Raw genomic sequence first — 27,616 nt, 5'->3', positions numbered from 1 at the left:
CGTTAAAATTTTTCAGTGACTTGACGCTGCTGGTATTACAAAATTTAAAATCCAGAGCTGGGATTGTGCAACTGCACTCCAGCCTGGGCAGCAGAGCAAGATCCTGTCTCTAAAATAAAAAAAAAAAATTAAATCCTCACATTCCCTATAAGACTCTGCACTGTCAGTACCCCACCTGTCTCCAATTTCATATGCTAACCCTCTCCACTCATATATATACTCCAGTTTTTCAGTATATGCTTTATTTCCTGCTGCAGAACCTGAGTTGTTCCTTACCTATTCTTTGTGTAATTAACCTTCCATTCAGCTTAAATAAGCTTAGCCAGCCCTGCTCATAGGATACTACACTTTGCCTTTCTAACAGTTTCATCTTTGGGCCTTCTCCACTAGCCCCATGAAGGCAGTGACCCTGTCAATCTAGTTGACTCCTGTATCCTTAGTGCTTAGCACAATGCCTGGCACAAACAAACAGTAGGTAACCGAGTTTGAATGAATGAACATACTATCAAATAGTTTCTTTCTATACCCTCTTTCCAAGGGAAAACATCAGGAATTTGTATTAAACGAATCAGTATGAGTAGCTGCCTTTCCTACTGTCCTTTACCTAAAGTGTTTAAAATAAGATATTTGGATTTACAAAAGTGTTCGAAACCAAAAGGCTCAGTGTAAGGACTAAATTTATTTTTAAGACAATTTGAACTTCCATTTTGTTAAATTGTTCTTAATTATTACTTCTTATTAATAACTTCTTCTTTGAGTTTCTCTGCAAGCAATCTCCTCTTTAGTAATGTTTGCTTTTCCTCTGCTGTCATTTCTGGTTTCTCTGTCATTTCCTGAAAAAAAAAGAAAAAATATGAAATAGGGTCATTTGTCTAAAATTCCCAACATACTGCCTCAAATGAACAAAAATCAGGGGCACTTTCTTGTGGGGCGGAGGGAGAGACAGACATAGACTAGGTTTCCTAAATCTCTTCTTCGTAAAGTCTCTTTTTGGAGAAGCCCTCTTGGATGTGGTGGCTGGGGTACTGATGCTGCTCTATAATAAAACATTTCAGAATGCTCAGGTGAAACAGACCACTGACACTGACATACTCAGAGAAGAGCAAGTAAAGAAACAGCATAAGAAAAAAATGTATAATTATACCGCTATTTTCTGCCTCAAAAAATCCTTATCACAACAATTTCACTTCCTAGAAAAGACTTAGCCGCTACTGCACTAGGAAGTGATTAATATGAATGGGTCTGCAAGCAAAATTTATTAGAGGCTTTCTTGCACATATTCTGATTTTGAGAGTTCCACCACCAGATTTATAAATCTTGACATATTAAGTCTAGCCATACCTCTACCTCCCCAGTGGGTTTTCCTTTCTGCTCCATATTTTGTATCAGTTTAGTCCTCATATCCTTTCTCATGGACATCAACTTATCTCTCTTCTGCTTGAGATAGTCTTCTCGTTGCCGAAGTTCTTCTGTTCCAAGTACTGATAAATTCTGGGTCAAGTAAGAAAAGGAGCTATCTAAATTCAAGTCCATTTAGTAAGTAGCACAGATGCCCAATGAGTGATTCAATTCGAAGTTTCATTTCCCAGTACCTTGTCATTTTGCTTATAGTTCTTAAAAGTGATGTCTTTTACTTACTGCTATTGGTCCTTCAATGCTCGCATGCTCTAAGCCAGGAATTTTCAGGCCTTTTTGTGGGAGGGAGGAAGTTTCAGACCTTTCCACTTTTCTTCCCAAAGGTTCTATTGACTGATTAGCAAAATGCAATTTAATTTCTGGCAATAAGTAGACAATAAGACCAATTAGAATATTATGAGAAATATTAAGTATTAGGCTAGGTTTACCAAAATGAGCTAATGTTAATAATACTTGTTTTTCCTCATAGTCATTCAGTCAACATATATTCAGTGCCTATACTGTGCCAGCCACTGGGTAAGAACAGTAAACATGTCTCTATCCTTAAGGAGCCTGGAACTACAGTTTCTCACCTACATCTCAACAAGTACCACGCTTCTGCTGTTTGTATAGTACTATAGCTACAAAAAGGTAAAATCCTTGTCTAAAGATTAGAAATACACTATAATACAAGATTGCCACATAATCCAAATAAACAGTATACTAATCCCTTACTACAATGTAATTGGTTTCCAAACTTTTGCTTGCGTGTAAAAAGTCACTCTATATTTTCAGAACAATTAATGTAAAACTATAATTTTTTGTATTGCAAGAGTGCAGGCCAGTAATGTCAATAATTTTGGTTTATAATTATGTATTGAAGATAACTATAAGCCTGCCAGTGCATCATGAAAATATAAACATTTCTAAAGCAAGCAGAACTTGGAAGCACATATAAACATGAGCACTAAATACTTTCCAGCCATTTGGTGACTGTGCCAACCAAGAGAGAGGGTTAACATTCTAATTGCTCCTCTGAGCCATTTTTTATTATAAGGTGATTGTTTGTTTTTAAAAAGATAAAACATTTTCAGTTTAAATACATGGGCTATGAAAGAAAGCACACTGAGACAAGCAAAGACATTAAAATGACGCTAAGATCTAAAAGCACGATGGGAAAACATGGCACACATGTCTCTAGATGATTAAAATTTTTGCCACACCTGGTTGATCCTGCCAGTTAAAAAAAAAAAAAAAAAAAATACCTTGCCAGCATACATACTAAAACAGAAAACAGAATTTTGTCTGTGCAAGAAACTTGACAACAGACCACTCCTCTAGCAGTGGCCAGACTGACTACAGTGCCAGAGAGGTTGAAGGAAGAAAAGCTCTCCAGACCCTTGGACAATAAGGGAAATCTCCATGGAAGAGATAAGCTGGAACCAGCACTCCAAACCAACCTAGACAGGGAGCTACATAACTAACAGAAATAAAGATAGAGGTAAAACACCGCTGTTGTTACTGAGAGTGACGTTAGCCAGAGGTAGGCTTAGCCCTCACTGGACTCACAGAACTGGAGAAGGGACAGTTCAAATAATTCCTGAGGAGGGGGAAACCCATACATATAAGCATTTATATTCCATTCATGATCTTTCTCTGGACAGTTCTCGCCTTGGGTTTGTTAATTATGAACATACGTATATTCTCAGGCCTAGAAAGGAAAGTACTTGAAGCCAAATACTTAGCCTCTCTAATTTCTAGGAAGGGAAGATCAGAAAGCCAGAAAACCTAAAGAAAGATCATCTCATCTCTGGCAACTGCATCAATCTGAGAAAAGATACTATCCATTGCTAGCAGGAATGAGGGAAAGACAGGCAAAAGGACAAAACAGGAGCTCAAACAACTTCATGATTCTTCCAAACTCAGGTCTTCATACTGGGCTTCTATCACTTTGTATGAAGTGATTCTCTGAAATATCAGATATGTGCATTTGAAAACAAAATTTTAAAAATTGAAATCATTACTTTTGAAGTTATCTACCATTTGTGCTGTGCCATTAATGTGTACAACTGAATTATATGTGGTTTGAGATCAAGTTTTCTATGGCTTCACTTAGATAAAGCAGACAAAGCAAATTTATTCAATTTATGTTAGACACAAGATTTAAATAGTATATGTACTTAGGTGTATATAAAACAAAGTTAATTTGGGTCAGCAAACTAGAGCACAGACAAACCTAAAGCAGGAGCTTTCATATATATCATTAAAATGAGGCTATTTCTACTTACAATCTGTAGCATATATATAAAAAAGAAATGGTTTGACTTGGTACAAAGAAAGAAGCAAGGTAACTTCACAAATCTGCTTCTGGTTCAATATACTCCTGTTGTTTTGTCAAATAAGAATCTAACTCCTTAAAATTAATGGGTGCTCTCAGTAAACTAGGAATAGACAGGAACTTCCTCAACTTCATAAAGAGTATCTACAAAAACCTCTAAAACTTAACACAATACTTAATGGTGAGAAATTAGAAGGTTTCTCACTAAGATCAGAAACAAGGCGGGCCGGGTGCGGTGGCTCACGCCTGTAATCCCAGCACTTTGGGAGGCCAAGGCGGGCGGATCATGAGATCAGGAGATCGAGACCATCCTGGCTAACACAGTGAAACCCCGTCTCTACTAAAAATACAAAAAATTAGCCAGACGTGGTGGTGGGCGCCTGTAGTCCCAGCTACTCAGGAGGCTGAGGCAGGAGAATGGCATGAACCCGGGAGGCGGAGCTTGCAGTGAGCCGAGATCGCGCCACTGCACTCCAGCCTAGGTGACAGAGCGAGACTCCGTCTCAAAAAAAAAAAAAGAAACAAGGCAAAAATGTCCCCTCTCACCTTTCTGATTCAACATCATATTAGAAGTCCTACCTAATCCACTAGGACAAGAAAAGGAAATAAAAGGTACACTGATTGGGAAGGAATAAATAAAAATGTCTTTATTTGCAGAACACATGATCATCTATGTAGAAAACACAAAAGAATTGACAGAAAAACTGAAATTAATAATTATATAGCAAGGTTACAGGATACAAATTAATAACAGTTTATCACTTTCCTTTATACCAATAATGAATAAATGGAATTTAAAATTAAAAATACCATTTACATTAGCACAGTGCCCCTAAAAATGAAATACTTAGATATAAAATATAACAAAATATGCACAAGATCTATATGAGGAAAACTACAAAATTCTAATGAAAGAAATCAAAGAACTAAATAAATGGGAGAAATATTCCATGGTTTTTATTTTATTTTATTTTATTTTATTTTATTTTATTTTATTTTATTTTGAGATGAAGTTTCACTCTTGTTGCCCAGGCTGGAGTGCAATGGCACGATCTTGGCTCACTGCAACCTCTTCCTCCCGGGTTCAAGCGATTCTCCTGCCTCAGCCTCCCGAGTAGCTAGCATTACAGGAAACTGCCACGAGGCCCAGCTAATTTTTTGTATTTTTTGTAGAGATGGAGTTTCACCATGTTGGCCAGGCTGGTCTCAAACTCCTGACCTCAAGTGATCCACCACCTCGGCCTCCCAAATCGCTGGGATTACAGGTGTGAGCCACTACTCCTGGCCTTTTTTAAATTTTTTAATTTTTTTTTGAGACAGGGTCTCACTCTGTCACCTAGGCTGGAGTGCAATGATGCAATCTCAACTCACTGCAACATCCACCTCCTGGGGGTCAAGCAATTCTCCTGCCTCAGCCTCCCTAGAAGCTGGGACTACAGGCGTGCACCACCATGCCTGGCTAATTTTTGTATTTTTTTTTTGTAGAGACAGGGTTTCACCAAATTGCCCAGGCTGGCTTTGAACTCCTGAGCTCAAACAGTTTTCCCACCTTGGCCTCCCAAAATGCTAGGATTACAGGCATGAGCCACCATACCCGGCCTATTCCATGTTTATGGACAGGAAAACTCAATGTCAAGATGTCAGTTCTTCCCAACATGATCTACAGATTCAATACAATATCAATCAAAATTTTAGTAAGTTATTTTGTGGATACTGACAAACAGATTCTAACATTTATATGGAGAGGCAAAACACCCAGAATAGCCAACACAATATTGAAGAACAAAATTGGAGGACTGACACTACCCAACTTGAAGACTTCAAACTACAGTAATCAAGACAGTGTGGTATTTGCAAAAGAATGGAGAAATAGATCAACGGAACATAATAGCCCAGAAATAAACTCACATAAATATAATCAATTTACCTTTGACAAAGGAGCAAAGGCAATACAATGAGGAAAGGAAACTGGACATCTGAAAGAAAAAATAGGAATCTAGACACAAACTTTACACCCTTCACAAAAAATAATTCAAAATAGATCACAGACCTAAATGTAAAATGTAAAACTATAAAAATCCTAGAAGATAACATAGGGGAAATCTGGGTGACCTTGGGTATGGTGATGACTTTTTTGATACAACACCAAAGGCACACCCTATGAAAGACATAATTAATAAGCTGAACTTCATTAAAATTTCTGCTATGTAAAAGACAGTATCAAGAGGATGAGAAGACAAGCCACAGACTAGAAGAAAATATTTTCAGAGGACATATCTGATAAAGGACTGTTATTCAAAATACACAAAGAACACTTAAAATCAACAATAAGAAAATGAACCCAATTAACAATAAGAAAACAAACAACCCACCAAATACAATGGGTCAAAGACCTTAACAGACACATCACCAAAGAAGATACATAGATGACAAACAAGCATATGAAAAGATGCTCCACATCATGTCATCAGGGAAATGCAAATAAAACAACAATGAGATACCACTACACACCTAATAGAATAGTCCAAATCCAGAACACTGACAACACCAAATGCTGGCAAGAATGCTCATTCACTGCTGTGGTAATGCAAAATGGTATAGCCACTTTGGAAGACAGTTTGGCACTTTCTTACAAAACTAAACATACTCTTACTGTAAGATATAACAATCATGCTCATTGGTATTTACCCAAAGTTGGTGAAAGCTATGTCCAAACAAAAACCTGCACATGGATGTTTATAGCAGCTTTATTCGTAATTGTCAAAACTTGGAAGCAACCAAGATTTTCTTCAGCAGATAAATGAATAAACAAACTGTGGCAAATCCAGACAATGAAATATTATTCAGCACTAAAAAGAAATGAGCTACGAAGCCATGACAAGACATGGAGAAATCTTAAATGGATTATTACTAAGTGAAAGAAGCCAATCTGAAAAGGCTACGTACTACTGTATGATTTCAACTATATGACATTCTAGAAAAGGCAAAACTGTGGAAACAGTAAAAGAAAAGTGGTTGCCATGGCTTAGGAGGTGGGAAGGATGAATAGGCAGAGCACAAAGAATTTTTAGGGCAGTGAAACTGTGTACTACATGATACTATAATGGTGAATGCATGTCATCATACATTTGTCAAAATCCACAGAATATACAATACCAAGGGTGAACCCTAATGTAAACTGTGCTCTTTGGTTGGTAATGTTGTGTCAAGGAAGGTTCACCAACGTAACAAATGTACTACTTTTGAGGGGCTTGATAATGGGAGAGGCTAGGCATGTACTAGGGCAGGGACTATACGGGGGAAATCTCTGTACCTTCTGCTCGATTTTACTGTGAACCTAAAACAGTTTAAATTAGGCATATTAAAAAAAGAAAGTTGTTCTCCAACTTACATTAAAAAAGTAATGGGTAAACATCACACTAATCTCAATTATAGAAGTTCTTCTAAACTAAGGTTTAGAAGAATATATTTAGTGTCAGAAGACCAAGGTAAGTCATAATTTCACCACTGAAGAGTTTGGTGATCTTGGACAAGTCGCTCAGCTTCCTTGAATTTCTTTAAAAAAAAAAAAAAAAAGAAGAAGGGATGGGTACAGTGGCTCATGCCTATAATCCCAGTGCTTTGGGAGGCTGAGGCAGGAGGATCACTTGAGGCCAGGAGTCTGAGACCCAGCCTGGGCAACACAGCAACACCCGACTCAACAAAAATAATTTTTTTAAAAAAGATAACAGTAGCCAGGCACAGTGGCTCATGCCTGTAATCCCAGCACTTTGGGAGGCCAAGGCAAGCAGATCACCTAAGGTTGGGAGTTCGAGACCAGCCTGACCAACATGTAGAAATCCCATCTCTACTAAAAATATAAAATTAGCTGGGCATGGTGGTGCCTGCCTGTAATCCCAGCTACTCGGGGGGCTAAGGCAGGAGAATCACTTGAACCCGGGAAGTGGAGGTTGTGGTGAGCCGAGATCACACCATTGCACTCTAGCCTGGGCAACAACAGCAAAACTCTGACTCAAAAAAAAAAAAAAAAAAAAAGATAAAAGAAAAACAAGGATTATAATATCTACCTCACAGAGTATATTTTTTTAATTGAGAAAAGGACATTTATTTAAAACCATAGGAGTCCGTAATAAAATGAACTGAATTCATGACCATAATTTCTGTTTCAGAATTACTTGTTTTCTTATATAGAAAATCAGTTCATATTGAGAATAGATTTGCCGCATGTTGAAAAGTTCATCCACTAATATTTCCTACAAGGATTCCCATCAATTTTGATTTCAAAGATATGATTTCTGACCAAATATCTGGACAAAATGGCTACCTCTTATTTTCTAGCTGTACTTAATTCATTGGAAAAGAAATTTAACATTATCTTTCCAAGTTCAGCTTCTCACTCACAAATACCATACAACTGTAAGCATGGAAGAGAATACCAACCTCTCTTGTAAGCTGCAGCCATGCACAAAGGCTACTTACTCCCTCAAGGAGTTTTGCTCTCTACTCTGGGTTCCAGGCTTTACATGGAAACTTGGGGACTCTATGCTCTCTTTCAGGTCAGTATCTCGTCTGCAACCTCTTTAACCAAATTCACAAAGAACATTAAATACCAAAGACATTCAGTACTCCCTCCCAGGGCTTTTGAAGTGAAATAAGTATGTGAAAGTGGCACATACTATATGGTGTTTATGTATTCATATTATTAGAGAAAGTTCAGTACACCTCAACCTTACCTGAGGGTGGGTGTGCAAAATGTTCAGCATCCCCTTGGGAATTATTCATTATTGCAGCTTCACTGGAATGTACTGTGGGCTCTTCTGTTTTAGCCTCTGATAACTTCAGGATTCCATAATACGGTTTTTAAAAAAACACACAGTTTAGATTCATTTTAACTAATTCACTACCTAAAGGATCCAAAGATATTATAGTTTTCTTTTTTTCTTTTGAGACAGAGTCTCACTCTATCACCCAGTCTGGAGTGGAGTAGTGAGATCTTGGCTCACTGCAAACTCCAGCTCCTGTATTTAAACGATTCTCATGCCTGAGCCACCTGAGTAGCTGGGATTACAGGTGTGCACTACCACGCTCAGCTAATTGTTGTATTTTTAGTAGAGATGGGGTTTTGCCATGTTGCTGGTCTCGAATTCTTGGCCTCAAGTGATCCACCCACCTCGGCCTCTCAAAGTGCTGGGATTACAGGAGTGAGCCACCACATCTGGCCTCTTTAAAAGAAAGTATAAAGTATACACTCTTATAAGAAAGTATATACTTTTGGCCGGGCACAGTGGCTCATGTCTGTAATCCCAGCATTTTGGGAGGCCAAGGCCAGCAGATCACCTGAGGTCAGGAGTTCGAGACCGGCCTGGCCAACATGGTGAAACCCTGTCTCTACTAAAAGTACAAAAATTAGCCAGGAGTGGTGGAACGCACCTTTAATCCCAGCTACTCGGGAGGCTGAGGCACGAGAATCACTTGAGCCCGGGAGGCAGAGGTTGCAGTGAGCCAAGATCACGCCACTGCACTCTAGCCTGGGGAATACAACAAGACTCAGTCTCAAAAAAAAAAAAAAAAAAAAATATGTATATATATATACTTTCTATATTAAGAAGTATAAAAAGTTGGCCAGGCACAGTGGCTCACGCCTATAGTCCCAGCACTTTGGGAGGCTGAGGCAGGTGGATCACATGAGGTCAGGAGTTCAAGAGCAGCTTGGCCAACATGGTAAAACCTTGTCTCTAGTGAAGATACAAAAAATTAGCTGGGCGTGGTGGTACACGCCTGTAATCCCACCTACTTGGGAGGCTGAGGCAGGACAATCACTTGAACCTGGGAGGCAGAGGTTGCAGTGAGCCGAGATTGCACCACTGCACTCCAGCCCAGGTGACAGAGTGAGACTGTCTCCAAAAAAAAAATAAAAAAGTATAAAAGGTTGTTCTGGCTGGGCGTGGTGGCTCATGCCTGTAATCCCAGCACTTTGGGAGGCCAAGGCAGGCAGATCACGAGGTCAGGAGTTTAACACCAGCCTAACCAACGTGGTAAAATCCTGTCTCTACTAAAAATACAAAAATTAGCCAGGCGTGATGGCGCATACTTGTAATCCCAGCTACTCTGGAGGCTGAGGCAGGAGAATCGCTTGAACCCCGGAGGTGGAGGTTGCAGTGAGCCAAGATCACACCACTGCACTCCAGCCTGGGTGACAGAATGAGACTCCATCTCAAAAAAAAAAAAAAAAAAAAGAAAATGTTGTTCTGTGAGTTACCAGGACAAAAATAAAGAAGGGGGAAAAAGTACAAAATGTTAAAAACAAATGCTTAAACTTGCCAAAAAAAATGACTACTCTTGCTTACATGCATGTCCTGTAAGATTAATTAGTACTGTGTGGTCTTTGTATGTAATATATACAGTTAAGTATATATAGTAACATATAATATGGTGGCTAGCAGTAATGCATGACATACATAGAATTATTGATATATTAATATTATTGGTCGATATTTACATTGTACTTAAAATTATGTAGTTCCACATAAGTATAAATTTTAATAGTAAGAACTAGGTGTAAACTTATTAAGAGATAACAGCAATAAAATACTTCTGTCATATGTTCTGTAGGCACCTGTTTTTTCCTGTTCCTTTCTTCTTCCTGGTCATATTCCTCTTTTGATTTTCTGAAATATACCAAAATAAGGTAAAAAGAGAAATTTCCTTTTTTGGTCAAAGAACAAATATTCAACTAAGCAACATGCTAACCTAAGCTTACAATAAAAGGCACATTAGACGCAAAGATGGAAGATAATCAAGCCTTGTCTAAAGTAGCTTACAGTCAATTGGGAAAGACATACAGCATAATACAGTTAGTAACATAAAATACAGGTCTACCCATTTCTTCTAGAACTCTGAATGAACCCTAGCTGAATAAAGATCAACAGATTTGAAATCCTGAACCCAAATTTGAATGGCAAATCCTATTAATAAGGACTTCAATCACCCTCTTTAGAGTGATCAATTACATCCCTCTTGATAAGAGCCATTACACCCCTCTTGATAAAATGTCATTGTTCCGGTGGCATCTGAGCTATCATCAAGCACTTGTGATACCACTGTGCCAAAGCCCATCAACTTTTGTAAACTGCTCACTGAGACAGTCTGCTTTTGGAAAGTAACCAAGGTCAACTGTTATACATGTTCATAACTAAGCTCTATTACTTACACAGTAGTATATCCCCTCAAAAGCTCTTGGAAAATAAAATCTAAAAATACAGTGCTGGCCAGTTTTCAGGCCACCAATCAACCAACACAACCAGTCCAAATCAAAACTTTACCAGTCCTCTGAACCAAACACCCTTACCTCTCAAACCTGTAAACTCAAAGCATTCTGTGTTGTCTCAGGCTCCCATTTGCCCCTGCCATCCAAAGAGGGATGTGGCAAGAAAGGGTTGAGTTCACCTGCATATATGCTACCCTCTCCATAATCACTCAAACCCCCTGAAATTAAGCACTGCATCCTGGAGCTCTTGCCATAGTTTCCCACCAGGCTCATCCTCTGATCCTCTCTTCTGCTTTGGCGGTGGGACAAAGTACCTAAGTGGGGGTAACTGTAGGATGCTAGAAGATGGTCATGTGTGGTGGTATAGTTGGAGAAGAAGTGACCCCAAAGGCCAAGGCCACAGTCTGCAAGTGACACTGTGATTATAGGCATCCTTTTGCCCTAAACCTAATATATTCTCACAGGAGATTTAAAAATTAGGAGCTACTACTGCCCCTTCCTTCCAAAATTCCCATAAAGGTCAGGGCACAACAGGCCCAAAAGAAAAAGAAATGTCCATTAACATTTCTTAGTTGTGTGTGGACCCCCTTAGTGGTCTACACACTCCTTGCCAGGCATTTGGCTGAGAATCACGTAACTGGGGAAACAAGGAGACGGGCAAGATACTCATCTGGGATAGACGCCTCTCACTGTCATCTCTCCCTTGAAGGTTACTATCACCAAGTCAGTTATTCAATCTGTGGAGTCTGGATGCCCAGCCTCCTACTATGTGACACCTAGAATATGCCACCTCCATAGTGAGATCCAGAAGCCATGGAGTAAGCTGTTTAGCTCAAGTCATTATACCTCTCTCCAGAGATCAGGCTAGGTCTACTGCAACTTTTTCCCATTGGTGGCTACTTTCCTATTCCTATGATGGGGGTGTAAAAAGACCCTCTCATTTGGACTGATCTGGTATAAGTTACCTGAAAATAACTTTTTCTGTCACTAACAAATATATTCACTGTCATAAAATGATAAATCATTTTGATGGTCTTCAGTAGAGAATTTAGCAATTTTATTAGTTCATATTTGTTGGGCAAAAAGCATATGTACAGATCATATAATATTAATAATGATTCATTTAAAAAACAATTAAAGAATGGTACCTAAGAACTTCCCTCAGGATTTTCATCTCTTCGTGTTCAAGGTCACTGACCACATCAGAGCCATAGGTTAAGCAGTAAGGTAATACACCTGTTCAAAACCAAAGACCACATGGAATAGTATCAACTCAATTAAAAACATATATTTCTCACTGTTCTAGTTCCTTAAATACAAGTTACCTTCAGATCTATCACTGTAACATCCTAAGCTATTATCTTTTTAACTATCATCTTTTATTTTATATACATATTTTTTTTTTGTTTTGTTTTGTTTTGTTTTGTTTTTGAGACAGTCTCTTTCTGTCGCGCAGGCTGGAGTGCAGTGGCACGATCTGGGCTCATTGCAACCTCTGCCTCCCAGCTTCAAGTGATTCTTCTGCCTCAGCCTCCAGAGTAGCTGGGATTACAGCTGCCCACCACCACACCCAGCTAATTTTTAGTAGAGATGGGGTTTCACCATGTCGGCAGGCTAGTCTTGAACTCCTGACCTCAAGTCATCTGCCCCCCTCGGCCTACCAAAGTGCCGGGATTACAGACGTGAGCCACCACTCCCGGCCATTTTTAACTAAAATCTTTTAAGCCTTTTCCTATTTTACAGAATAAGCCCCACCAAAAACCCCACACTTTTAACTACAAATATCTCTTAGTAATTATTTTATTGGCAATTAAAAATAACAATGTATGGCAACAAAAATTTGTTAATATGTTTTTCTCTTCCATAATCATATAGTGTCTAAGAATATACTAGGGAAATCATTGAGTTAGGCTTAATAATGAAACTGCTCTCAAAGATGTCCCTTAAATGAGAAGAGTCATAAAACAAAATATAATTTTTGCTAACTGAAATAGCATTAAAAGTCTTCATTTATATTATAACAGATGCTATTGAAAAGGGCGCTGCTTACTATGTGTAATAAAACCATGGTGCTAAGCACTTTGGGGGGATACAAAGATGAATAAAACGATCTCTGCCCTTGAAGCTTCTATTCAGATGTTGGTCTAATAATTATAAACCAGGGAAGTAGCAACTTCAGCCCAAGAAAATGAAAAGTAACTTAAAATATTGGTTTAATTTACTTTACTACTTTTATCTTCCTGTGAAGCAGGTGGACTGGTAATAATTGTTCTGTTTGCATCTATAATTATTACATTCCACAACATTAGCAGAATGCTTCTTAATTTTTGCCTTCCATTTCTTTATCCACATATGACTGTACGATTTTGGATCCACTCTTAAGTAGCTTTATTACTCTAATCCTCCTGATGTTTAAATACATTTTTTTAAATTAAATGTTTTATTTTGAGGTAAGTGCAATTGTAAGAAATAATGTAGAAAGCTGCTATATACTCTTTACCCAGTTTTCCCCAGTGGTAACATCTTACAAAACTATAGTAGTACAGTATCACAACCAGAAGACTGACATCTAACTAATCCATTAATCTTAAGTGCATTTTTGCTCAGTCAAAAGATATAAAATTATTATTCTCCTAATAATCTTTCTGAGGAAAACTGAAAGTACTAAGAATAACACAACACTATGAAGTACTTAAAAACCATCAAAATAATACTCTCATTTGCAATTTCTCTAAATTCTTTAATAAGATACCAAAAAGATAAAAAAGAATCCAGAGAGCCTTTGAATTTTTCTCATCATTAAGAACTATTTTCAAATAGTCTGCAGTTTTGAGTATAATCAACATTAATCTAAGGTATTCACCCCTGGATCTTAGTCAGGCAACATTCTTTCTTTTCTTTTTCTTTTTTTTTTTTTTTTTTTTTTAATTTTGAGACAGGGTCTTGCTCTGTTGCCCAGGCTGGCATGCAGTGGTGCTATCATAGCTCACTGCAGCCTCAAACTTCTGGGCTTAAGCGATCCTCCTGCCTCAGCCTCTGAAAGCACCAGGACCATAGGCATGAGCCACAGTGCCCAGCCAGCAAAACTCTTAAGTACATGTATTAGAAATTCTGTAGCAGAAACTAAGTATTAGCTTATGTTTAAATGTAAGTAAAATGCCCCATGCTGTGGCCTGACAATAGTCATTATTCTACATCATTCCCCTCCTCCTCCTTGCTAATAGAAGCCAGCTTTTGCAGAATCATCAGGCAGCTAACTACTTAGAGGCAGGGCCCTCCCCAATCCCAGGAGAGTGATTCCTAATTGGTTCAAGCCAATCATAATGGTCTCATTCCCCTTGCCAGATGGTTTAAGAAAGGCAAGTGACCCCAATCCTAATCAATAGGACTTGAGGGAAAAACTGGAGGGTTTCCATGAAATTGTTGTCTTGCTAACAAAAAGAGATGTACAGGAGGAAATATTCCATTTCTTCATAAGACATTGTTGAGTCTGCATTTAATGCAGCCAGAGTACAATCATGAGAGAAGATCCTGAGAATGGCAGAGTATAAAGATGCAAAGTGTCGGGGTCCTTGATTGATCACTGAGCCACTAAATTAACCAACCCCGAACCTGTCTTCCTTCTCTCCCTTCCTCTGGACTTCTTGTTCTGGGAGATCTTTTCTTCACTGGAGTGTTCTGTTACTGACAGCCTAAGGCATCCACATGATACAAGATATGTATTTATTCCGTTTTTATTAAAATCTAAATGAGTTTCCAATTAAATTCCAAACTGAAAACTAAAGAATGCCATTGTCAAGTTCACTATTTCTTTTCCTGATCCCCTAAAAAAAATTGTTTACTAACATACTTATTAAAATTCTCTAACCCATAAGTCAGAATAAAGCATAGTTTTCAGGAAAACTCAGATGAAAGGATTTTATAGAGCAAACCACAGTAGAAAAAGACTATTTTCCAGACTTATTCACATCAAAGTAATAGCACTGTGTCATGCATTCTTCAGGGTTAGGGTGGTGTTCTCCCCCTACCCACAGACAACAGCACTATTAGCTGCTGGGGAAAGCATCTTGGGATTCTAGTAGATGATTATGATGGTGGATGGCTCTAAGAGTCTCTACTCACATCAGTCAAATGAGGAGGAAACTCCCCAATAAGGGCCATGCAAAATTCTCATGTATGCCATGCAACAACAGAAGCCCTATTGTTGCATGTTCCAGGCCCTTAAGAGCCAACCATACAACTGAACTGTATGTAGATCTTATATCTTTAAGAAACAATCAAAGGAAAGGTCCTGCTGCCAAACCATTAAAGAGGTTATGGGCCATGGTAAGAAAATATCATGGCAATCTATTGAGCTAACGAAGACATAGAAATTAAGGTGAGGTTACCACAGCAAGAAATTTGAAACAGAGATGATAATCTGGGTTAGAAAGGAGATGGTACAATAACAAGTAGCATGGTTAGAACTCGGCTGTTTTGAGTCAGGATGTTAAATGTAGTTCAGGTACACAAGAAGGGAACAAGAGCAGGAAGAGCTAGAGAGAAAGTGAACTTAAGCACAGAATCAGGGGAAAGATAAAACCAACGAGGGTTAATAGGGCTTTGAGTTCCATTTTCTCTTCCACATGATGCTGGTACAAGCTTATCTGTCTCTGCCCAGTGCCCTAGAACAGTGGGTGTTGGTGTGGTCCCAGGACTAGCAGCTTCAGCATCACCTGGGAACTTGTTTTAGTCAATTTTCATGCTGCCGATAAAGACATACCCGAGACTGGGCAATTTACACAGGAAAGAGGTTTAATCGGACTTACATTTCCACATGGCTGGGGAAGCCTCACCATCATGGCGGAAGACAAAGAGGAGCAATCACGTTTTACATCGATGGCAGCAGGCAAAGAGAGAGCTTGTGCAGGAAAACTCCCATTTCCCAAAACCATCAGATCTCATGAGACTTATTCACTATCACAAGAACAGCATGGGGAAGACCTGCCCCCCAAAATTCAATTACCTCCCACTGGGTCCCTCCCACAACACGTGGGAATTCAAGATGAGATTTGGGTGGGGACACAGCCAAACCATATCAATGTTAAAAATGCAAATTATCGGTACCCCAGACCTATTAAATCAGGAACTGGTAGGCAGCCATATGTGCTTCAGCAAGCCCTCCAACCATTTCCAATGCTTGCTAAAGCTTAAGAACCACTGCTTCCGGCCACTTTGGAAGGCCAAGGCAGGCGGATCATGAGGTCAGGAGATCGAGACCATCCTGGTTAACATGGTGAAACCCCATCTCTACTAAAAATACAAAAAATTAGCCAGGAGTGGTGGCGGGTGCCTGTAGTCCCAGCTACTCGGGAGGCTGAGGCAGGAGAATGGTGTAAACCTGCGAGGTGGAGCATGCAGTGAGCCGAGATCACGCCACTGCACTCCAGCCTGAGCAACAGAGTGAGACTCTGTCTCAAAGAAAAAAAAAAAGAACAACTGCTTCCTACAAAGGTCCTAACAATCATAAGCCAGAAAAAGGATGGACACCTCTCAACAGTAACTACAACTATGACCATTCAAAAATACTCAACTTCATAAACATAATGGCTGGGCAGAAAATTGAACTCTGTGAAATCCAAAGTATCATTGAATTCTGGTCTCCTTTTTTTGAGATGTCAGATACAAATCAGGAAGTTTATACTCTTTTTTTTTTTTTTGAGACAGGGCCTCACTCTGTCACCCAGGCTGGAGTGCAGTGGCACGATCTTGGCTCACTGCAAGCTCCACCTCCTGGGTTCACGCCATTCTCCTGCCTCAGCCTCCTGAGTAGCTGGGATTATAGGTGCCCGCCACCACACCCAGCTAAATTTTTTGTATTTTTAGTAGAGACGGGTTTCACTGTGTTAGTAGGATGGTCTCGATCTCCTGACATTGTGGTCTGCCCGCCTCAGCCTCCCAAAGTGCTGGGATTACAGGCGTGAGCCACTGCACCCAGCCATATACTCTTAAATCTCAAGTCAGCTGAAGTCTTTCAAACTTGAAATAAATATACACAAGACAGCTACATTTAAGACCATATTAGAATTAGAATAGTCGAAACTAAAAAAAAAATGCATTTAGTACTTAGATTTCTAACTTCAACATTTTACCATTTCTCTCTTGAATTATTCGAATGGCTTGCAGCTGCATTTCAATGTTTTTCTGGACCATCATTGCTTTAAAGATAGTAAAATCTTCTGCTGCCAACACAGGTTGCAAAATGGCCTGTGGAAAGAAGTCTCAAGTGAAATGAAGATTCAAGTTTTAAAACTATTACCCACACATTCAAACCATTTCTACTGCAAAACAGTAGATTAACTCAAGAATGCTACATTGTTATTTATGATTAGATGTCCCAAAAGGACAATTTAAAAATTTATTTTAATAGCCTTTAAAACAGGGTTCTCAGCCGGGCACGGTGGCTCACACCTGTAAACCCAACACTTTGGGCGACTGAGGCAGGCAGAACACTTGAGGTCAGGAGTTCGAGATTAGCCTGCCAACATGGTGAAACCCCATCTCTACTAAAAAAAATAAACAAATTAGCCAGGTGGGGTGGTGCATACCTGTAGTCCCAGCTACTCAGGAGGCTGAGACCGGAGAATCATTTGAACCAGGAGACAGAGGTTGCAGTGAGCCAAGATCGCACCTCTGCACTCTAGCCTGGGTGACACAGCAAGACTCCGTCTCAAAAAAAAAAAGTTTTCAAAAGGATCAATATTGTGATATGCAAATTATATCTCAATAAAGTTGTTTAAAAAAAAAAAGAAGGCCGGGCACGGTGGCTCACACTTGTAATCCCAGCACTTTGGGAGGCTGAGGCGGGCAGATCACGAGGTCAAGAGATCGAGACCACGGTGAAACCCCGTCTCTACTAAAGAATACAAAAAATTAGCCAGGCGTGGTGGCGGGTGCCTGTAGTCCCAGCTACTTGGAGAGGCTGAGGCAGGAGAATGGTGTGAACCTGGGAGGTGGAGCTTGCAGTGAGCCGAGATTGCGCCACTGCACTCCAGCCTGGGCGACAGAGCGAGACTCCGTCTCAAAAAAAAAAAAAAAAAAAAAGAAAGCTGGAGTAGCTTAATTTAATTTCAGATAAAGTAGACCTCAGAACAAGAAAGATGATCAGGAATAAAGAAGGGTATTTGTTTATAATTCTATAAAATATAATAGTTTATGATTAGTCTATGATTACATATTTTATATATAGTATAATTATATCATTCCTTATAATTCTATAAAACAAAAATTGTGGCCAGGCGCAGTGGCTCATGCCTGTAATCCTAGCACTTTGGGAGGCTGAGGTGGGCAGATTACCTGAGGTCAGCAGTTTGAGACCAGCCTGGCCAACATGGTGGAAGGTGTGTACCACAATGCCCTGCTAATTTTTTTGTATTTTGTAGAGATGGAGTTTCACTGTGTTACCCAGGCTTGTCTCAAACTCCCGAGCTCAAGCAATCTGCCCACCTTGGCCTCCCAAAGTGCTGGAATTATAGGCGTGAGCCACCATGCCTGGCCCATGTGTTTTTTAGCGTGTGTTGTTTGATCTCCAAGTATTTTGTTTTTTTCCAATTATCTTTTGTTATTTATTTCCAGTTTAATTATGTTGTGGTCTAAGAGCAGACACTGTATGATCCCTCTTCTTTTAAATTTGTTAAGGTATGCTTTATGGCCCATAATGTAGTCTGTCTTGATGAACATTCTGTGTGATCTTGAGAAGAATGTGTATTTTTGATTATTGGATGAAGTGGTGTATGTCAATTAAATTCAGTTGACTGAAGGTGCTGTTCGTTTATTTATTTATTTAGTTAGTTAGTTAGTTAGTTATTTTGAAATGGAGTCTTGCTCTGTCGCCCAGGCTGGAGTACAGTGGTGCAATCTTGGCTAACTGCAACCTCCACCTCCCAGTTTCAAGCGATTCTCCTGCCTCAGCCTCCTGAGTAGCTGGGATTACAGGTGCCCGCTAACACACCCGGCTAATTTTTGTATTTTTAGTAGAAATGGGGTTTCACCATGTTGGCCAGGCTGGTCTCAAACTCCTGACCTCAAGTGATCCACCCATCTCGGCCTCCCAAAGTTCTGGGATTACAGGCATGAGCCACCGTGTCTGGCCTGAAGGTGCTATTTAGTTAAACTATGTCTTTACTGATTTTCTAACTACTGGATCTGTCCAATACTGATACAGGGTGTTGAAGTCTCCAACTATAATCATGTATTCATCTATTTCTCCTTGCAGTTCCGTTTCTGCCTCACACATTTTGTTGCTTTGTTATTAGGTGCATACACATTAAAGATTGTTACGTCTTCTTGGAAATTGCCAGATTTTTTCACATTAATGTGGGCATACCAATAACATTTAAATTATTTTATTATTATTATTATTTTAGAGACAGGGTCTCACTCTGCAGCCCAGGCTGGAGTACAGTGGTACAGTCATAGCTCACTGCAGCCTCAAATTCTTGGGCTCAAGCAATCCTCCCACTTCAGCTTCGCAAGTAGCTAGGAATACAGCAGTGTGTCACCATGCCCAGCTAATTCTTGTATTTTTATTTTTTTGTAGAGATGGGGTCTTGCACTGTGGCCTAGGCTGGTATTGAGCCCCTGGCCTAAAGTAATCCTCCTGCCTCAGCCTCCCAAAGCACTGGGATTACAGGTATGAGCTATCACACCCAGCCAAAATATAGTGACTCATACCTGTAACCCCAGAGCTTTGGGAGGCTGAGGCAGGAGGATTGCTTGATGCCAGGAGCTCAAGACCAGCCTGGACAACACAGCATGACCCCCTCTCTACAAAACAACTGAAAAATTAGCCAGGCATAATGATGCACACCTATAGTCCTAGCTACTTAGGAGGCTGAGGCAGGAGATTCACTTGAACCTAGGAGTTAGAGGTTGCATAGAACTATGACTGCATGACTGCAGTCCAGCCAGCGTGGCAGAGAAAGACCCTGTCTCAAAAACAAAAACAAAAACAAACAAACAAAAAAAGATTTTCTATTCCTAGAAGTAAAGGTGATCATCAAATGAAAAGTTGTGCAAAAGAGGAAGTGCTGGATTAAAAAGTAGTCAAGGCAACCTCTTCTAGGCCATCATAATGAGATAATTTAAATTAATAAACATTTATTGAGAACTATGTACTAGCAACTAAGTTTTCATCTCTGTTCTACCAGCAGGGAATGCAAAGATACTAAACACAGCTCAAAGGACTTACAATTTAGTAGGGCCAATAGACTTGTAGGAAACTATAATTCAAGGCAGAGTAACAAAAATATCAATTTAAAATTGGCCTAGTTAAGTAGAATGAATTCTGGTCTGACTTTAGAATAAGCAGCAAAGCTGCTATAACAAGTAGCATTTCAACCAGGCCCTGATAATGAGGATTTCTCCATATTATGAAAGGAATGATGGAGTGGTCTAGGGAGGGGACCATACATTCCAGGTTAAGGGACAGCATGAGCAAAGGTAGGTGTACAGATGCTTATAAGAGCAAGTGGCGGCAGGGCGTGGTGGCTCACGCCTGTAATCCCAGCACTTTGGGAGGCCAAGGCGGGTGGATCGCCTGAGGTCAGGAGTTCGAGACCAGCTTGGCCAACATAGTGAAACTCTGCCTCTACTAAAAATACAAAAAATTAGCCGGGCATGGTGGTGGGAGCCTGTAATCCCAGCTACTTGGGAGGCTGAGGCAGGAGAATCACTTGAACCTAGGAGGCAGAGGTTGCAGTGAGCCAAGATTGCGCCATTGCACTCCAGCCTGAGCAACAAGAGCGAAACTCCGTCTCAAAAGAAAAAAAAAAAAGAGCAAGTTACCTGGAATGGCAGTAGAACGTAATATATTGGAGAACTATAGCAAGGGATCATGGCTAAAAATACAATCTGGAGTCTCATCTTAAACAATTCTTACCATATCTTGCTAAGAAATTACAGTTTATTTAGTAGAAGATGAGATGCCAAAGCCAGTGTTTTGTTTTTTGGAGTTGGGTCTTAACCTGTTGCCCAGGCTGGAGTACAGTGGCATGATCTTGTCTTACTGCAGCTTCAGCCTCCTAGGCTCAAGTGATGCTCCTACTTCAGCCTCCTGAGTAGGGGTACTCTGGGGAGAACACCACCACAACCTACAACAAGCTAACTTTTATATTTTTTTTAAAGATGGGGTCTCACTATGTTGTCCAGGCTGGTTTTGAACCCCTGGCTTCAAGGAATCCTCCTGTCTTGGTCTCCCAAAGTGCTGGGATTATAGGCATGAGCCACTTCCTGGCCTTCAGTTTTTGAGCAAAAGGCTACTTGGGTAGTAGCAACATATCCCAATCCTCACCCTCTGAACAAGGGCACTCAGTTGGCTTGCCTGGGCTGGGGATACTGGCTCTACTACTTATTTAGCTGTGGACTTTGGACTATTTGCTTAATATCTCTGTGCTTTGGTTTCCTCATTTCTTTTTTTTTTTTTTTTTTTTTTTTTTTTAAGACAGTTTTGTTCTTGTTGCCCAGGCTGGAGTGCAATGGCACGATCTTGGCTCACCACAACCTCTGCCTCCCGGGTTCAAGCGATTCTCCTGCCTCAGCCTCCCGAGTAACTGGGATTACAGGCATGTGCCACCATGCCCAGCTAATTTTGTATTTTTAGTAGAGACGGGGTTTCTCCATGTTGGTCAGGCTGGTCTCGAACTCCCGACCTCAGGTGATCTGCCCACCTTGGCCTCCCAAAGTACTGGGATTACAGGCATGAACCACCACACCTGGCCTGGTTTCCTCATTTCTAAATGGAAGTTATATAGTAGCAGTTTCTTAAGAGGTGTCAGGAAGATTAAATGAGATAAAACATGTCAAGTGCCCAAAATATCAATTAGCACAAGCCCTCAATAAACATTAGTTTATAGGCTGGGCGTGGTGGCTCATGCCTGTAATCCCAGCACTTTGGGAGGCCAAGATGGGCAAATCCCTTGAGCCCAGCATTCAAGACCAGCCTGGGCAACACAGCAAGACCCTGTCTCTACCAAAAAAAAAAAAAAATTAGCCAGGTGTGCTGGTGCGGCACCTGTAGTCCCAGCTACTAGGAAGGTTGAGGTAGGAGGATTACCTGAGCCCAGGGAGGTTGAGCCTATAATGAGCTGCAATCACACCACTACACTCCAGCCTGAGCAACAGAGTGAGACCCCATATCAAAAAAAACAACAAAAACAAACATTAGTTTATAAACATATGTATTACTACTTCAGCCTAGCACTACACAACCAGTAAGATAATACAAGTAGTTCCAAGAGAAGGAAGCTGCAGGAACTACTGACTGTGGATCTGCTAAAATTATAAAAGGAGCAACTGCAGAATTATTGGAGATCTATGTAAATAAAACAGTAGTTTGTATAAACCCTGTGATCTTATTCTAGTTCTGAGTTTAGAAAGGTCACTTTGAGTTGCATCAGTTCATTAATGCCTCAAATTATCATTTTTCAGGGTTGCTCTCAAAAAGAACTCATATGGGATGAATTACCTTTCTACCTCTCACAATGTCTAAAATATTACACTTTGTCAATCAAACATTCAAATTTAAGTGAAACCCTGGGCATTTGTTAAAACTGTATGTTAGCAGAATAACACAAAGCAAAAACCTGTGATATATGGGTCTTTGCAAGAGGAGAAGTGCATGCTTCTTGAAATTGATCTTCATTAATTCCAATTTCTTTGAGGTAACCTTCTAACAGCTTTTCAACCTAAAAAAACAAAGTTTAACTTTTATAATTACATAGAAAAATTCTACATGACAGTTTGCATATTAAGTATTGAGTTTAGAAAAGTATCATCAAATTTTTTGCAAATATTAATCTACATAATATTACATGACAGTGACATTGTCTTTCAACAAAACACAAATTAAAAGTTAATATTTTTGCTGAAAATCACATGAAATTGTATTTCTTCTAATAGAAATAGTTGAAGTCAGGATTATGAAGTTCAGTATGGCACAACTCTTCTGCTACCCAGAGGCATATTTTTTTCTTCTTTTCTTTTCTTTCTTTTTTGAGATGGAGTCTCACTCTGTCACCCAGGCCGGAGTGCAGTGGTGCGATCTCGGCTCACTGCAACCTCTGCCTCCCAGGCTCAAGCAATTCTCCTGCCTCACCCTCCTGAGTAGCTGTGACTACAGGCACCTGCCACAATGCCCGACTAATTTTTTTTTTTTTTAGTAGAGATGGCGTTTCACCATGTTGGCCAGGTTGGTCTCGAATTCCTGACCTCAGGTGGTCTGCCCGCCCTGGCCTCCCAAAGTGCTGGGATTACAGGCATGGGCCACCATGCCTGGCCTTTTTTTTTTTTTTTTTGAGACAGGGTCTTACTCTGTTGTCCAGACTGGAGTACAGTGGCAGAGTAATGGCTCACTGCAGCCTTGACTTTCTGGGCTCAAGAGATCATCCTCCCACTTCAGCCTCCAAAGCAGCTGGGACTACAGGCGCATGCCATCATGACTGACTAATTTTTGTAATTTTTATAAAGATGGAGTTTCACCATGTTGCCCAGGCTGGTCTCGAACTCCTTGGCTCAAGCAATCCACCTGCCTTGGCCTCCAAAGTGCTGGAATTACAGGTGTGAGCCACTGCGCCCCACTGCCAGAGGCATTTTTTAAAATCACAAGACAGGCTGGGCAGTGGCTCATGCCTGTAATCCCAACGCTTTGGGAGGCCCAGGCAGGTGGATCGCTTGAGCTCTGGAGTTTGACACCAGCCTGGGAAACACAGAGAAACCCCATCTCTACAAAATACAAAAAAATTAGCAGGGCATGGTGGTGCACACCTGTAGTCCCAGCTACTCAGGTGGCTGAGATGGGAAGATCACTTGAGCCTGGGGAGGTTGAGTCTGCAATGAGCTGTGATAGTGCCACTGCACTCCAGCCTGGGTGACAGAGCAAGACCCTGTCTCAAAAATAAAAAAAATCACATGACAACCATGACTAAGTGAATAATTAATATGTCCTGGATGCATCAACAAAATAAGAATAAGATATAAAGAATACATGCAAGAACCAATAAAGGGTTGTAAAACCATTCCTTAGAGTAGAGGAGATAAGTCATCCAAATGAGATACTCAGAGCACCTGTAGAGACAGATATAACTGGCACTATTGTTAAGGTAGACTGGATTTTTGTAAAATTAAGGATTTTTAATGTAAAAATATTTTTCTTCATTTAGAAAAGCTATAAGTAGTATTAGCCTAATTACCTTTAAAAATCAGTGAAAAAAATACTCACTAGTTCTTTGTATTCCTGATGAATCTCTGTATAGGTCAATTTGCTTTCTTCTTCATCATCAAAAACTAAATTTAAAAGAAGATATTACATAGTGTAAAAACGAAATCATTTTATTAATGCAAATTTAAAAATCTACTCCTTCCAAATAGAACTGTCAACCTAGCTCTTCAGCTTTGAATTCTTAGGGTTTACCTTTAAAAAATATATAAATGAATATATCTAAAAATATATACTATTGGCCGGGCACTGTGGCTCATGCCTGTAATCCCAGCACTTTCGGAGGCCAAGGTGGGCGGATCACCTAAGATCAGGAGTTCGAGACCAGCCTGGCCAACGTGGTGAAATCCTGTCTCTACTAAAAATACAAAAATTAGCCAGACGTGGTTGCGTGTGCCTGTAGACCCAGCTACTCGGGAGGCTGAGGCAAGAGAATTTCTTGAACCCAGGAGGCGGAGGTTGCAGTGAGCTGAGATTGCTCCACTGCACTCCAGCCTGGGCCACAGAGTGAGACTCCATCTCAAAAAAAAAAAAAAGAAAAAAAAATACACACACACACACCCACACACACACATATATATACACTATTAATTGTAAACAAGCTTTTTTGCCTACTTGAGAAAATATTTAAAATGAATACTACCTCATGTTAAGACAAAAACACATTTCAATCAATATGAGGCAATAATTTCTCCATAACTTTTAATGGAATATTATTGTTAATGGTTAAATCCTTTTACAGTAGGTTCCATATTATTTTATTGTACTGGAATTTTGCTGATGTAAATGTTACTGAAAGTGACCAGGCCATTTTTGTTACCACAGATAAATAAGGAAGTTAAATAAAATCAAAACAAGTGTTTACTGAATGATCATATGTATAAAACAATGCAGTGAGCCAAGATCACGCCACTGCACTCCAGCCTGGGCAACCGAGCGACACTCTGTCTCCCAAAAAAAAAAAAAAAAAAGGAGTACAAATACAAGTTACTTTGTTTTTGAACATTATTTAAAAAATTACCTGTAAAAACAACACTTTAATAACTACGATTTGAATTTTGATTATAGCAATGAAAATGTAATGAAAAGATTCAGTGGTCAAACTGAATTTCATCTATACCAGATTCATGATATCTTGGAATTTAAAGAAGTCTTAAAAGGTCATCCAGGATAGCCGACCATTTGATAGCTGAATAGCTGAATCCCTCTAACCCTATTAAGTCGCTATCAGATCCATTCAAACACTGCTGGCGCCGAGAAGCTCATTACCTTCTGAGGCTGACTAACTCATCTTGGATACATTCTGTCAGGAAACACTTCCTTCACTGAAATTTGTTTCCCTGTAGCTTGTACCAACTGACCCTAGCTCTGTTCCACTGAACCTTACAACACAAAACAGATGTTCAAATAATTGATGAATATTACTACCCTCAAAGTCTTGCCCGACTACACAACCACAATAACGCTTGGGCACTCATTTATATGACGTGGTTTCTGGTTCCTTTTCTGCGAATGGGCTGCAAATAGTCTCCACGAACTGAATGCAGAACTCCAAGCGTGAAAAACTGCTCAGAACCCGGAGGTGCCTGTCCTTCACAGGGAATATTATGCCATATCTATACGCCTCATTTGTTCCAAGAATGGTTCCCGGCCCCATCTCGCCAATTTTTGATATAGCCAAGAGTAGAGAGCTAACCAAGGGGAATACAGGCCACCAAAATCACCGGCTCTGGGCTTCCTGGAGTTACCACATGCCCTCCTTTGCAGTTAACTGTTGGTTTGGAGTGAAATCATTTCTCATTTCCTAAGCTGACTACACCGGGCGAAATGCTAGGGATCATAAGGAACTCAGGTAAACCGACGCTTCTCCTCTCAAGTCTGGGAAAGCTGTTAAAGAAGCCCAGCCAAACAGTCCACCTGCCGAGGGCAAAAACGTTCGGGACAGGGTGAGAGACCGAATTTACGATTCAAGTCTAATGTTCTTCGGACGTGCGATTGGGCCCCAGAGAAGGGGAGTCTCGGTCCTCATTTTCAGGTCTGCGAAGGAACACATCGGCAGGGTGAAAGGAATTCCTCCCGTATAACCAGCTCTAAACCTGACGACGCGAGTGGAGAAGGAGGTGAGGGGAACGAGACCTTGCGACAGAGGTGGAGACAGGGGTTGGGGGAGACGAGAGATGACTTGTGGTTACCAACCCCCTGCCCGCCGCTGGTGTCAGAGAGGAGAAAAGGATTGTCGGTTCGGGCTCTGGTTTTTACCTTCACATTTCTGTTCCACAAAGTCCAAGATGGGGATGGACCAGTCTGGGCCTCGCAGGAACCCCGCGATGCTCTCCACCATCCACTCCACCTCGTCCTCTTCTTTCGCAGCCATCCCGCCCCAAAGGGGCAACGGGGAAGATCCCTAGGCCAGACCGCCGGACCCCGGTTAGGCCTTTGGGCCACAAGGAGCCGAGAGGGAGTAGGGGAAGAGCTGGCCCGCAGTCGCTCAGCCCCCAGGATAGAAGCTACCAACCAGTTAACGCAAAATGGTCGCCATGGCAACACACGTAGCCGCCCTAGACCGCGGCCCGGAAGTAAAGACAACTTTCCAGGAGCCTGCGCACTTAGCGGGGAGGGCAAAGGTTTGAAAAACGTTTCTGATTGGTTAAAAAAGAACAGTGGACGAGGGCTGAGAAAAGAAGTGTAGCCATTGGCTGGAAGTCATAAACAGATTATCTGCGCTCTCTCTTCTGATACGTGCGTTGGAGTCAAGGTTTAGAAAACGCGCAGTAGCCGGGCGCGGTGGCTCACGCCTGTAATCCCAGCAGTTTGGGAGGCCGAGGCTTGCGGATCACCTGAGGTCAGGAGGTCGAGACCAGCTTGGCCAACATGGTGAAACCTCGTCTCTAGCAAAAATAGGAAAATTAGCCTGGCGTGGTGGCGCCGCCTGTAATCCCAGCTACTCGGGAGGCTGAGGCAAGAGAATCGCTTGAACCCGGGAAGGCGAGGTTGCAGTGAGCCACTGTAGAAAAAGCAAAAAGAAAAGGCTCAGTGAAAGAAAGAAGAAAGAAAGAAAAGAAAAAAGAAAAGGCTCAGTGAGGGTCTGAGGTAACCGGGTCTCCACCTGACAGGGCTTCTGCGGCTGCAGTTCATCATTGTATCCCCAGCACCTCAATCACAACCATTTTCAGACCATTGGCCCAGAGGCGTTTGTAATTAAAGGGTTGTCTGAAAATACAAAGCCGAGCTGTGTGAGACTTGCTGATTGTCTTACAGTCAGTTTGCATCTGTATCTTCAGGCGGGTCTTTAACCTCTTAGGCTTGGATAAAGATAACTAGAATTAGGAGCTTTTCAAGGGCAAGAGCAAAGTTAATACTCACT

The 27,616-nt window shown here is 40.7% G+C and overlaps 1 protein-coding gene across 1 annotated transcript; it reads right to left on the bottom strand.

Moving 5' to 3' along the window:
* Positions 1–659: 659 nt before the first annotated feature.
* CFAP36 (cilia and flagella associated protein 36) lies at positions 660–26,833 on the bottom strand. Its single transcript, XM_003262399.3, has 10 exons — positions 26,512–26,833; positions 24,256–24,320; positions 22,622–22,723; positions 17,132–17,246; positions 12,149–12,236; positions 10,350–10,401; positions 8,467–8,569; positions 1,639–1,775; positions 1,342–1,491; positions 660–833 (listed from the first exon to the last, which is right to left on the bottom strand). The coding sequence occupies exons 1-10, from the start codon at positions 26,624–26,626 to the stop codon at positions 729–731; spliced, it is 1,032 nt and encodes a 343-aa protein (XP_003262447.2). The 5' UTR covers positions 26,627–26,833; the 3' UTR covers positions 660–728.
* Positions 26,834–27,616: the final 783 nt, after the last annotated feature.

This window comes from Nomascus leucogenys, chromosome 14, assembly GCF_006542625.1.
Source record: "Nomascus leucogenys isolate Asia chromosome 14, Asia_NLE_v1, whole genome shotgun sequence".
Taxonomy (NCBI): Eukaryota; Metazoa; Chordata; class Mammalia; order Primates; family Hylobatidae; genus Nomascus; species Nomascus leucogenys.
This window is presented reverse-complemented; position numbering and strand designations above follow the sequence as displayed.